A 14,647-nucleotide genomic window follows, 5' to 3' on the forward strand; every position below is an offset into this window, starting at 1 on the left:
TGTGTAGGTGTGTAGGTGTGTGTGTGTGTGTGTGTGTTCACGTGCACATCACGTGTGTGTGGAAACTGTTTTTGGTTGTATTATTAAGCGAGCCCAGGCTGTTATTTTTGGAACTGCATGTGGGTAAATATACTGGCTCCTAGCAAACAGCAACTTAACTCTTAACGTCCCTGTGCGAAAAAGGGTGTTTGAGATGAAAAGCCATGTTTAACAGCGTGTTCATTGGCCGCACTCTTAAAAGAGAGAGAGGTGCTAAGGCCGCAACAGGCTTATTACTCATACTGGTTTATTGGCTCAACACAGCTTTACAGTGTGTGGTTGTGCTATTTTTTACCAAATGAATGAGTGTGTTACTGCTCTAGCTAAATAATCTAGATTGTGTAAATGATGTAGTATTACATAATATACTATATTAGAGTCTATAGGGATATGAATACATTTAGAGTTCTCGTAAGTAAGTGATTTTTTTTTACAATGTGAAAATAATAGACCTGCAATTTTAGTTTACCCTTCTGTGTGCCACCACATCACGGGTATTATTTTGTGCCCGCTTCAATTCAAATGTTTAAATAATCCTTATTGAGGCCATAGGGGTTATTCAATGGTGTCAAGGTGGCTCTCATGAGATGCACTTTGTTTATATGTGGATTGTTCTTCTTTTTAAATTTTTCTGTCTTATTATTTTTCATGTATTTATTATTATTGTAAGAGCAGCTAAGTTATTCAGGGATAATAAGATATTGAATTTAATTTCAATCTTTGTTTCTCTGTGTTGCAGTGCACAGCTCCCATGTCCCAAAGCAATACCCTGCCGACCCCTCATCAGACAGCCCACTCCGTACCCCACCCTGTACCCCAGCAGTTGGCACACACTGTACCCCAGCCCCATACTGTACCCTTACCCGTCTCCCAGCCTCACAGACAGGAGATGTACAGCAGCACAGAGGCCGTGGGTGAGCCTGATGTGGCCCCCGTCCCGCTGCCTTTCCCCACCAACACCCTACGCTCTGCCTCGCCCAAACCAGACGCCTCAGAGCTCTACCTCAAGTCCAGGGCCATACAGGACAGCAAGCGTAAGTGTGTCCACATGATGTAATGCACAAGTGGTTTGCAAGGCCACCCACTTAGCTTGTGTGGGTCTTATACTGTATGTATACTTTTTTAGTTTATTAGGTTGCTAATGTATATTTAAATATGATTTATGGTCTTCGCAAGTTACCGGAGTCTTAAAACTATGAACTGCTACCAATGTTTTCAAATAGCTTGTTTTTTGCCTCATCAACATCATGTGGTACTAACGTTACGATAATATGAAACAGAGCAAACATGTCTGTTAATCAACTCGCCGCCTCAATCACTTTCAATCATTCACTTGCTCTTCTTGTGAATTTTGATTCTATAGTGTAAGCCTTGTATCTGACGAAATGTTCTGTTATGTTTGCAAGATGTTATCAAATCAAATCACATTTGATCTATTTCAATTCTAATATTTCATCATCTGGTTAAAAAAAAACAGATCATATCCCCGGCTTTGACTGCAGGCAAAGAAACACCGCATTATGCAATACTCATATTGCCCCCATGCCGAGCAACAGCACATAATACGCCAAAGGCATTACTAATACTTTCTGTTTCTGATGGCTGTTTTAAATGAAAAACGTTTTTTTTTCTTTCTCTGCTCTCCTCTTCTCCCCTGCAGCTCCTAACACCAAGGACCTGGATGTGTTCATCAAGAGGAACCAGGAGTCAGGCTTTGGCTTCAGGGTTCTGGGAGGAGAAGGACCAGAGCAGCCGGTGGGTAGAACCAACTGCTGCTAGTATCCCACACAATTAAACTGTATAGCTGATCGGCAATCCCTCACCAAGCAAATCAATATGTCAGCTCTGTTTTCAGTTCAAATATGAAATAGTAAGCATTTCCTACCATTGCTCTAGGACAATGGTGAAGAGAGAAAGAGAATGTGATTAAAAAAGATACAAATAAAACTCTATTTTTTATGAAGGGAATTAGTCATGAAATGCTCAAAGCAACTGAGAGGATTTTTAAGATGATCATTTACCATAACGCAAGTCAATCTTTGTTGCTCACTCTGGCTCAGATCAGCATGTCAAGCAGTTTTCTCTCAAATCTCATATGTTTTACATTTGTCATCTTTTATATCGCATTGTTGAAGGGGAGCTTGATACTCGATGATTTAATTGCCATCTACTGCTGCTCTAATTGATATGCATATGGCAAATAAACCTTCTTGAATCTTGAAAATATCCTCTCTCCTCCACAGGTGTACATCGGAGCCATCGTGCCCCTCGGAGCAGCTGAGAAGGACGGGCGTCTGCGTGCGGGGGACGAGCTACTGTGTATCGACGGAGTGCCGGTCAAGGGCAAATCACACAAACAGGTGCTGGAGCTGATGACCAATGCAGCCCGCAACGGACAAGTCATGCTCACTGTGCGAAGGAAACTAGCACACGCAGGTAGGGGATGAATAAAATCACTATATACTGTATGAGAGAAGAAAGAAAATCCACTATACATTTCTTTGAGAGAACTTGAGGTTTTCTAAGCATAGTTTCCTGTTGGCACTACTTATGTTTGGATCGGTTTGCTGTGGTAGGACCTCCGAGCAACTTGCTTTGATCAGGGATTTTTTTTTTTGTTGCACTAATCCTTTAAATTTGTTCTGGCTGACTTTTCCCTGTGGACAAATCTTGAGTGAAAGGAAAGTTCAAGCAGAAATTTGACGTCGTTCTGGATGTTACTCTTGGCAGACATTTTTTTCCTGGAAAGAAAAAAAAATCATACAGTTTTGGGAAAGTGTATTCTCTATTTACTTTACTCACAGGAAAGGGAACAGGAACATTCATCAAAATAGGGGAAAAAAAATGGCAAAAGTATCTCTTGAAGATTGTTTGTTGTGTGTTTATCTGTCGAGGCTGGTTGGAGCTGTGTGAAGGGCAGGGGAGATTACATCAGCTGGTGGAGTTGATTTACATCTCAAAGGACGAAAAAAAAAACAACCTAGAATATGCTGAGTTTTTCTTTTTCAAAAGCACAAACACCAGCTGCACTCCGGGCTTGTTTTGAACCCACAAATAACCGCTCGGCGAATAGTACACAGGCACTTCTTGAAATTACTTTGGACGTGATGTATATGTATCACAACAACAGCTTTGATCGCGTTGCAAGAAAATGAAGCATCAATCATGTTAGAGGGGGTTTTAGGCTTCCAAAAAAAAAAAAGCAAAGGGCTTTTAGAAAGAGATTCCCTGATGCTGTCTGACTAAACAGGGACTCAGCAAAGCAAACAAAAACAGTGACGAGAGATTGAGGTGGATCAGCCCCGTCTTATGAATAACACATTTCAAATTGGCTTTCATCTCAAGAGTAGAGTTGACATTCCTTTATTCCGTTGGTGCGGTAAATACAGCAAAGAGGCTGGCTGTGATAGAGCCGCTGGGTTTTGGATTATTTGTGGAAGGATTTTTTATTTTTTATTAAGCTATAGTGCGTAACTTATGTCGCCCCCGTGAGTTATTACAAAAACTTTGTCTGCACATGTACATAAGGTAAGCTAGTTTGGTGGTCATGCATGGATTTTATACCTTCTGCTGTACGTCCAGATTTTTTTCTTAGCAGTAGCATACCAACTGAAACATGTTGTGGGCGCTTTTTTAGTTGTAGGGGGCGACGCGACACCAGTTTGTAAACGCTGCCATACAGAGAGAGTTTTGCGAAGCTGGTAGGCTTAATCGACTATGTTTCAACTTGTTTGGCAATGGCTTGAATGTAACCAACTATCATTTACATGAAAAAGTTACGTGCTATAGCTTTAAAATATATGTCGGCTAAATCGGAATGACCCCTGCTCAAAATAAACATTTCTGTTTCACGTTTGCCATCTGAGCTGACCCTGTACAGTATCATGTTCAAGATTGATAGATTTTTCTACATTGCAACCAATGGAGAATAGCTGTTTCAAAATGTGTGACTGACTGTAAGCATTTCCCCTAATGTTTATGTGCATTGTCTTCTGTTAGATGTGGATGTAGAGGAGGAGAGCAGTCCACAGCCCCAGCAGGTAGCCTCTGCCCTGGTCAACAGTTCTCCCAAGACGCCTCGCATGGAGCTTCCAAACTCCGTCCACCACGCTCACTCCTCCTCTCGACCGGAGAGCTTCGACGTGACACTGCAGCGCAGAGACAACGAGGGCTTCGGCTTCGTCATCCTCACCTCCAAGAACAAGCCCCCGCCAGGAGGTCAGAAGAATCATCTCATGTCATGTATCAAATACAACAAAAGCATTATTATTATTATTATTATTATTATTATTATTATTATTATTTAACCTTTATTTGTACAGGTAAATCCCATTGAGACCGGAGACTCTTTTTCAATGGAGACCTGTTCCCATTCACATGTTACCATTCACACACACATTCATACACCGATAGCAGTCTAACTATCAGGAGCAATTTAGGGTTCAGTGTCTTGCTCAGGGACACTTCGACATGTGGCGAGGGGGACGGGGGATAGAACCATCGAACCTGTAGTTGAGATCATTAAGCGACCTAATAGTGGTCTACAGTATATTCAGGAAATGTGAATACTAGGACAAATACATGCACATTTATTACTTTTAAGCAGATCTTATGAGAATTTTAAATGAGCAGCTTTTGCGTCTCCACATCTTTTTCCTGCAAGGTTTGTTGTTTATTGGCGTTTTAGCCTTTGTTAGAGGCGACTCTAGGGATATAAATACCTGAACAACGATAGGATTGATTGCTTTGACATTTTTCTACCAACTTTCATGTTCAAACAATGAATCACTGTAACATTGGTGAACACCTGACTTTTCATATTACATCCGTTTTGTGGGGGGGAAACGGTTCACCTTATTCAGTGAAATATCGATTAGCACAATTCATTTTTATTTTGTACAGACCTTCATGGCTTTTAGAGGAAGTTTTTTTTTCCATTAGGAGCCACATATTGATTAGCTTCCCAGTACCAGCTCTGCTTACAAATCCAAAAACCTTAGGTAACTGGGCACCATTTTTGTCCCTGACTGATTGTGTCCAGCACATAGAGAGACTGCATAATGCTGTAGGTGTATTAAATCAATGCTGCTCAAACATGCAAAAAAAAAAAAAACAGGTTGTAACTTCTCTGTGTGTGTTTCCCTGTTTCAGTTATACCCCACAAGATTGGCCGTATCATTGACGGCAGCCCTACGGACCGTATAGGGCAGATGAAGGTGGGAGACCGTATCTCTGCTGTCAACGGCCTGTCCATCATGGAGCTATCGCACAACGACATCGTCCAACTCATCAAGGACGCCGGCAACTCTGTCACCCTCACTGTGGTGCCTGAAGATGGTAGGCTGCGTACAAGAGTCATGTTGTATTTCTCATATGCGCAAACACTACAGCAGCAATCGTTGGCCATTAAAAACTTGAGTCTCAGCCAGGCTACCTTGAACAATATAAAAGAAGAAAATATATGAAAGAAAAACACAAGTGAAGAGAGCCACCAAGATGATATAAAAAAGTGTATAAGCGACATGTACAGATGTAAATTCTAAGTTATATGGGTTGACATACAGGTGTAGCATGAGGACTTTGTGTGGCATTTAATTATAGCAACCAAATGACTGTGTTGTATGAATTGTGTTTTTTTCTACAGACAGCGCTCCTCCATCTGGAACCAATTCAGCCAAGCACAGCCCTTTGGCTCAGCACAGAGCTATGGGCCAACAGCCTCCCAGCTATGCAGACAGGTACACACACCAACACACACACACACACACACACACACACCAACACACATACATACTCCCCTTCCAAGAACAAGGATTCACACGAGCTTGCAGCAGCATCCCTCACAATCTGTTCCCCCCTGGAGACAGTCTAATACAGGTTTTGCTTGTTGAAGCATAAATTAGCCTCAAATCCTCTCAAAGCAGGCTCTGGCTTATGCTAACCCCATTACCAGCAATACAGCTCTCCCTGTTATATGCAGAAAGACAGAAATATTCCCCCCCATGGTTACTGTTTTTGGAGGCGAAGCAGAGAAAAAGAGACCGATTAAAGGTGGAGTCTACCTTTCTCTTTGATCGTACTTCTTAAACAAGATTACCTGTGTCATACTTCTAGATCCATTACTTAAGCAGCAATCCTACGCCGTCATTTCTTGCTCATATACCGGCTCCGTTTCACTGCCTATCAGCATGTGTTCCCCTCCCTCCTCCTCTTTGAGCCCCATGTCCGTTCTTATAATCCCCGACACATGCTGTGGTGGGTCAGCCCAGGCCAGATACGAGAGCTGCCAAATAGGTCTACGCTCTTAAAGGTGCACTATGTAACTTTGGGTGTTGGAGAAAAGTGAAAAATTCGAATATGCCTTAGAAAAATCTAAGGTACATTTTCATATCTGAACAAACTGAACTTTACTCACAGGAAAATTGGATCCCTGAAACACCGTTTGAAATTAGAAAGCTACCTAAAATATAATGGTTTCACTGTTGTTGTTTACAGCAGCAGGGCCCACAGTTATGTTTACAAAAAATATTCTACTCTTACGTTTGGTGCCTTTTATTTATAACGATATAAATATTCAATACTTCAAATGACATGGAGAGTAAAATATGATTTGTAAACTAACTGCAGGCTCTGCATAAGTAAACAAATCCCCCGTCCCTGAAACTGCATAGTGCACGTTGGAGATAGTGTGTTCAAGTGCAGCTAAGTCACTACAGTTTCATTGTTATGAGCTCCGCGAAGCATAAAAGTATGTGTGCCCTCGTTTATCTGCCACTGAACTGTAAAAGCAACATGGCTCTTTGAAGGATTTATATTGGTCTCTGTGCGTTGCATAATGAAAGCAACAGCAAGAGGATCACACTGCTGTAACGAAGGCGTGGCAGTTTATGGAATGAGACTTTTTTTTCCTAATAGACTTGTTTCATTTTTCTGTAGCTAACAGACAATACACCCAGCATGACACATACAAGCCGGTGGAAGAAAATTCAAAGCAGCATACATGAATAGTGCTTATGTGACTCATGCTATGTAACTGTATGTATTGGATCATATTGTCTTTTTACATAACCTCATCATACTGTAGTTTATATTCTTCCTTTGTTTACCCACACTTGTATTCTATAAGTATCTCATATTTTGTTTATGAGCTGACATTTAGTTCTCATCTCAAGAAAGAAATATTGTGCCATATTATTGTAATAAAACAGGACTTAATATATTTCATATTTACAATATGTCTGCAACATTATAATACTGTTTGTGTGTGTGTGTGTGATCTTTTCTGGTGTAGGAATGGTGACGCTAGAGAGATGGGAACACTCCTCACATCAGGCTCCAAGCAGGTAATAATTATTCTCAATTTAAAGCACATGATGTTTTTTAAATTTGATTCACTGCCAATTCATCTTAATACATACTAAATCTGACAGCTATCCGTTATGCTACTGGGTTAAAATACATATTAACGGGCCGCTCCGGTGGCGTAGTAGTGGATAGAGCGCGTACCATATTGGCTCAACCCTCACCCTTTACTGCATGTCATCCTCCCCATCTCTGTCTCCCCATTTCAACTCTGTACTATATAATAAAGCTGAAAATGCCCACAAAATACATAACAACATTACAATGAATCTCTAGGTTTGACTACGGTCTGGAACCTTTATTATATTTCTGTCCAGAAGTCAGTGCTCTAGTCTCAAAAGCTGATGTTCTTGTGTGTGAACTACAGGGCTGTTTTGTGGTGGAGTTGGATCGCAGTCAGCGGGGCTTTGGCTTCAGTCTGCGAGGAGGGAAAGAGTACAACATGGGCCTGTTCATACTGAGACTGGCCGAGGAGGGACCCGCTCTCAAAGACGGCAGGATACATGTGAGTTTATAAGCTCGTCTGCCTCTACTGTCAGAATATCCTGGGTAATACTGCTTTGCACTTTAAGCAAATTCGGGGATATAATTATTCATAAGCCTTATTTCTAGCTACAGTTCACTTAATTTAGGGGCTTTGGGACTTGTAGACAGGAAGCATTAAGTTGCCCACTAGTCAGGTACTTAGCTGTAAGCTACAAAGTGACCTCCATTTTTCTTTTGTGGATTATTTTTTTCTTTTTCTAAATTTAGTGACACCATTAGAAGTATGCTGCATTAGCTTATAGTATTACATGTTAGCAAAATACTCATGGGGCTGCATTACTTTGATACAGAAAAGAAAAAAACAAAAGCTACTATTGTTAAGTATTAGTTATGACTTTGAAAAGGAGTAAATTTTTGACACAAAGTGCAAAGGGGTTTAAAGCACCTTCATTCCCTTCGTGAGTTGTGTGACACAGCCTTTTTTGCCTTTTAACTGCTGACCAAGTTGGCAAATAGGACACATAAGGGAGACCAATCATAGTATCTAGCTTCCTGCTGCTTTTGAAACAGCCTGCACCTGTCCCCTTTCACCTCAGGCAGTATGTTTACCTTACATCGCCAAAAATGTGAAGAAAAGTACAAGTACAATAGATGCACTTACTCTGGGTCAGTCGACTCTGCAAGACATGGATAAGCATGGGTCTATACTCGTGTCCCCACAGGTTGGAGATCAGATAGTGGAGATCAACGGCGAGGCCACCCAGGGCATCACACACACTCGGGCCATCGAGCTGATCCAAGCAGGAGGCAGCAAAGTCCACCTGCTGCTCCGAGCGGGCCAGGGCTTAGTCCCCGATCACAGTGAGTGGCTGCTGCTGAGAGCTGCATGCATGTACTATAGACACACATTGTTGCCACTGCACATAGATCTACACGCGCTATAGCCTTATTAGCCATACATAAAGGTGCATCTAAAAATTAATATTGAGGCAAAGTCCATTCAAAAGTGAAACTTTCATATATTCTAGATTCACTAGACAAAGTGAAACATGTCAGGCCTTTTTTTGCTTTTAATTTTGATGATTGCGGCTCAAAAAAAGAATGTATAATACTGTCAACCATCTGAAAAGTAGTATGTTAATTCTAGATTAATTCCACTTAATGTGTAATGAATCTAGAATATATGAAAGTTTAGTTTTTTTAATTAAATTACAGAAAAAAAAAGGTAGAAAAATAACTTTTCATTGATATTAATGATTTTTTGAGATGCACCTGTACTGTATATGGAAGCTTCTGTATGGATATGCTTGATTAGCAGGGTGCTGACTTTCTTTGTTCTCATGCATGTGATGCGAGCTTCACTCTTCTTGACCTGTCTCTTCTCTCATGCTATCTCACTATACTTTCTATCTATCGCTTTTTTTTATCTGCTCTGGTTTTCTGCACCGGCACGGCCATCGATCTATTTTCTACCTATTTATCTTTTCCTCCTATAGGTCAGAACTCTTCTTCTTCCACCCTGTGCTTCTACATGAAACCAGAGCATCACTAAAGGCCTCACTGCTTTTCTTGGTCTGTCCCCTAATAACCTTGGTAAACCTTTGTCCTCCTGCTATGTACTTCTGACCTCTCCTCCTTTCAAAGTGTCGTTCTCTGTCCCTTTCCTTCATCCCCCATGAGCAATATGAAATAGATTAGTTATCTTTTGAAAAAACATACTTTATCATAAGCAGATATGGATTGTACAGGGTAAATGCCGATTCTGATATTAGGCAGTTAAATGATTCCAATAACTGAAATGTCAGCCGATTAAATGTTACATTTGCTTTCTCAAACAAAAAAAATTGTCCATTAAATACTTCAACACTTGGGACAAAGATGGCGGAAACATTTTACAGTTTTAAAATAAATGTACTGCCAAAAATGTATTTGTCATATGCATTGTTCTAAAAATGTGGCATTTAGAGACTCAAACAATAAGCATTTTTCTTACAGCAAGGCATGCACACACAAAAATAGCTTGTACTCAATTTACAAATGATGAAGGACATCATTTCTAAGTAAAAGCAAGAAACATTCCCTGAACTTTATTAAGAACCAAAGCAGCAGTGCGACCTAGAAGAACAAACAGACCTGCAGGAGTACTTGGAGAACGTCAGATCCCCACAAGTAATTTTTCTAACATTATTACAAAAGCTTAGATGCCATTGAACACACACACACACACACACACATCCTCCTTAGCGCGAATGAACCCGGCAGACCCTGAGAAAAAGAAAAGTCCTTAACTAGATATTGATCAGCGAGTGACAAGTGGTGAAAGGATCTGTGTGCATTCACTGGCATGAAAACGTCCAATCCAAAAGGCCACGATAGAGTGAATTTCTATGAGTTGCTGCTCTTAGAAATCCCAAAAGCTCATTCAGCACCACTAAGTCCCATCACTCTTCTGTTTTTTTTCTCTCTCTGTTTTTTTTTCTGCTGCTTAAATCCGCTCTCAATCACGGCTCTGCAAATCTTATCGGCTCGGAGGGGGGAAATTGAAACGTCAGTGCTGGGTGATGGCTATGTCGTGGGCCGATACATATCTCAAACAAGGCAATATATATTTAGAGGGGTTATTACAGGGGGTTATGTCAGAAAGCGAGCAACATCTTTTTTTCACAATATGAGGATATTCTGCTTCAGTTGCATGCCATATTTAAAGCTATAGTGCGTAACTTGTGCATATAAATGAACGGTGGTTACGATCAAGCCATCGCCAAAAGGAGTTGACTCAAGGTTGATTAAGCCCATTTACAAGCATTTACAAACTGGTGTCGCCCCCTGACACTGGTGCAAGAGCTCAGAAAAAGTCCCAAGAAGCGCCCAAGAAATGTTTCAGTTGTTGATTGTACTGCTAAGAAAAAAACCTGGACATACAGCAGAAGGAATGAAATCCATGCGCGATCACCGAAGGCTTACCTTAATGTAGATGCGCCCACAGTGTTGTTGTAATGACTCCAAATTCCTCATGGGGGCGACAGAAGTTACGCACTATAGCTTTAATTATCTTTGTGTGAATTATCCCATGTAGACCTTTGCAGTTCCTTAATAGATAGCTTTTTGCTCAGACAGAACTTTTCTTTTTTGTTAACTCTGCGTTGCTTGTCTCTCAGGTTCAAAGGACAAAGTAACCATTCCGACCTCAAGCTTTCCTAGACTTTACGACGGGCATTCATCAACGCCGGCTTCTCCATCCTCCGTCTCCCTCTCCGCCTCCGAGCTGTCCCCGACCTCGCCCAAAACCGTGCCCGTCGACGAGTTCTCCGGTGGGGATGCCAGGGGGGCGTCTGGAGGGTCCCCTGGAGCAACTGGGCTGGAGCAAGGGAGGCACAGCAACAGATCCAGAGGGCAACAGCAGCAGCAGCTTTCTCACCACAACCACAAGCGCACCACTAGCCCCACTGGCACCCAGCAGACCCGGAAGTCCGCTAGTCCCAAGAGAGCTACGGATGGCCTGGCCGATCGTCTTGAGCGCTCTCCAAGCCCTCGGAAAACCGAGCGAGTCCACAGCGGATCACTCGAAGACATGAGCAAAGGGAGGAAAGCCCAAGGGCAGCGAGACCACCACAACCACCACCACTCCACCAGCCCCAGGAAGACCTCGACGGAGCCCCAGAGCCCAAGACGTCCAGCGGGCCAGCAGCCCAGCAGCACTACCGTCACCTCTGGAGAAGCCGGGAAAGACTGGAGGTACAAAAAGGAGGATGCAGGCCACTGGCACGAGAGGGGGGGTACTACTATAGAGAGTGGAGACAAAAGCTATGGGACAACCGACCGCCACAAGAAGAGCAAAAGGCCCGAGCAAGAGGCAGTGGCACAAAGGTCCCATTCCCAAACCCACAAGGAGAGGGTTGGGTCGGATCAGGATAGCGGAACCCTTGGCAGGAGGGGTGGTGGTGGACGGGAGAAGGGGGATAAGGAGTATCGGGAAACTAGCAGGCAACATGGGTCAGCCGAAGAGGTGTATAAGAAGGACCCAAGAGGTTCAAGCAGTAGCATCCAAGACCCAAACTGTAACGGGACCTCCACCAGCAAGAAGGCCACCACCATCAGCCCAGGTCCATGGAAAGTACCCAGCTCTGCAAAGATCCACTCCCAGCCGGACACATCCTACGCAGATGTTTAAAGTTCTTCCCCAGGGGGCTTCTCTGGCATATATTGAAGGAAAACTGAGCCTCTGAAACATGGACAATTCAGAATGGAAGGATTCTATTTTTTTCTCCTCTTTCTCGGACAAAGCAGATCACTGTGTAACCAGCAACATAGCTTCTCATTGCTTTAGGTTTCTTTTTTTCTTTTTTAAATTTTTCTTTTTTCACCCAGTTTGCCTCGTTCAGTTCACATCAAGGTTTCTGATGGCTGATCGGATGTGAGTATTGTGGACACGTGTGTGTGTGTGTGTACGTAACACAGGTTGGTTCTTAAGTGTGGTTTTTTGAAGTCGGATTTTGTGCCAATCAAGGACTCCGGTTTATAAAAGAAGCTGCTCCGATATTGCACTCACTGTGAGACTGTCTGTGGGTAATGAGATGAACTTCTCACCCCCCTGTCTCTCTAAATGAAGAATCCTTTTTTTTTTTATCACTATGAAGGATTTGAGACACATTTACGCAACCACTCAGCTTTTTTTTCCCCCTGGAGAAATGTATTCGCTTTTTGCTGTCACCGATGGATGTTCGAAAAAAGTGAGGCTCCAGCGACTTTCTCTTTTAAATCGGCTGCAGTAGGGTGACAGTGTCTTTGAAGTCATTTACTGTTTTGTTTTTGAGAGCGCGCAAGCCAGGTTGTGAATTTTATTGTGTGACTGCATTCATTCACATGAAAAAAAAAACTCTGAAACACTCTGACTTCATAATTAGCTTATTATCAGAGGGTGGGCAGACAGACCACCCTGGAGATTTATATGCTTCAATCAGCAGACCAGATACTTGTGGTTATAGTTCTAATGTTTGATATATATGTGTGTGTGTGTTAATAATAAGTAATTTATTGATAATTATATGTAAACAAAACTGGTAGTACACATCCATTCTGAGTCATTTCACTTTCGATGTGGACTTCATGATAGAAATAGAATGTGTAGATAAGCGTCACCACTTACAATAATTACACTATATACAAAAAGAGCAATCTATACATTCTGTTTCTAAGATGCCATGGTCTGTAAACAGTGTCACGCGAGCCTGAATCATAATGTTGTCTACTGTTAGCGGCTCTGTGTTTTTTAGGTCCTCTGGCTGTGTGTGTATCATGTGTACAAGCTGGACGTTAGGCCTATGTATCGTATAGATATCGCCGTAGCATCGAGACTATACTTAATCCAACATATTATTTAACAAAGCGATTATTACACGTATATCAACACATCGTTTAGATTAGTTGAATTAACAGAGCTCGATTGTAAGACTTTTGCCTTCAACTAATTACATGTTTTATTTTTATCATCAGCAATGTAGGCACACAAAAAATAAATACATATCGTTTCCATCATTCTAACCTCTGAAATCTATTTTTGATCAAATGTTTTATTTAGTAAAGGAACCCTTAATGTGAGAAAAAACTAATTTGTATGTAGATGTTTGCTTCATTGTTAATCTTTACCAGCATCATGGGTGGCACTGTTTGTGAGTATATATATATATATATATATAAAGCCAGACTCCCAAAAAAGCAGTCAACTCCCACATAATGAAGGATGGTGCATAATGTAAAACAATGGCTTGACTGCTTCTTTGGGACTCCTATTTGAAATGACAAGAATTAAAGTCCCAGGTGAAAAATATACATATATATTTTTTAACTTATTGGAATAATCAGTTAATGCCCTGCTTTGAGGAATAATGAATTGGTGTTGTTTCTAGTGTTGCTACTGTGGAGTACAGAGACATCTAGTGGTCATTCAGCTGAACTATCAAAAAAACTAGTCTTTGCTTGAACCCATTGCACCATCGTCAGTCAGCCTGTTTAAGGGTGCACAGAAGTAGCATGTGCATCGCTCGGTCAGATTGAGACCACACTTACTAATTTATTGTACACTTTATTGTCGATGTGTTTGGGCTACTGTATTCTTTACTGCTCATGCCATTATTACCATGTATGATACTGTGGCCTTGCATTGCTCCAACATAAATATATATATGAAAAAAAAAAGTATTTTAGTTTTGACATCATGGTAGTTGTAAATGTTTATAAATTGTACAGCACCTGTATAAATCTACCTTCATGCAGAAAGAAAAAAACAATCCTCTGTAAATGGTTTCATTATTTTTTTAAGGGAAGTGAGAGTAAAAAGATATAAAATGGGTGAAAAGAAATAATGTGGTCATGGCATTGTGTTCATGCACTGATAAAATAAAGGTTTACTGAATAAACATGACTGGCTCATTTTCGATATTTTTTTTTCAACGATTTAGGTAAGCGGGTAATAATTTCAAGTAGCCTACATACTACTTATAGTCTTCTTATCCTTGGTTTCTGCCTCCATACAGAGTTTACATCGGTGGCTGTACCACTCTACCATTAACAGCCACCATAGTAGCTTATATTAAAAGGATAGGTTCACCATTGTTCAAGTAAGTCTGTCAAAACAATATTACGGCCATATTGAAACAGGGTTATTTTGCGGTTATCATTAATCCAGTAGGCCTATTGGCTATTACTATATCCAATCATCTATTTCTTCCAAAGTAAGCCATGGAGGATGAGATCCAGAGTC

At 41.3% G+C, this 14,647-nt stretch overlaps 1 protein-coding gene across 1 annotated transcript in view; it reads left to right on the forward strand.

The window, feature by feature from the left end:
- Positions 1-14,230, forward strand: part of magi3a (membrane associated guanylate kinase, WW and PDZ domain containing 3a) — a 117,852-nt gene extending 103,622 nt beyond the window's left edge. Inside the window, exons 12-21 of the mRNA XM_080031174.1 lie at positions 779-1,073; positions 1,700-1,794; positions 2,283-2,475; positions 4,039-4,257; positions 5,191-5,376; positions 5,684-5,777; positions 7,331-7,382; positions 7,769-7,906; positions 8,610-8,748; positions 11,046-14,230. Coding sequence (XP_079887300.1) covers positions 779-1,073; positions 1,700-1,794; positions 2,283-2,475; positions 4,039-4,257; positions 5,191-5,376; positions 5,684-5,777; positions 7,331-7,382; positions 7,769-7,906; positions 8,610-8,748; positions 11,046-12,058 — 2,424 coding nt within the window. The 3' untranslated portion in view covers positions 12,059-14,230. The remainder of the gene's footprint in view (positions 1-778; positions 1,074-1,699; positions 1,795-2,282; positions 2,476-4,038; positions 4,258-5,190; positions 5,377-5,683; positions 5,778-7,330; positions 7,383-7,768; positions 7,907-8,609; positions 8,749-11,045) is intronic.
- The last annotated feature ends 417 nt before the right edge of the window (positions 14,231-14,647 follow it).

Source organism: Ammodytes marinus, assembly GCF_949987685.1.
Source record: "Ammodytes marinus genome assembly, chromosome: 7".
In the NCBI taxonomy this organism is placed as follows: domain Eukaryota; kingdom Metazoa; phylum Chordata; class Actinopteri; order Uranoscopiformes; family Ammodytidae; genus Ammodytes; species Ammodytes marinus.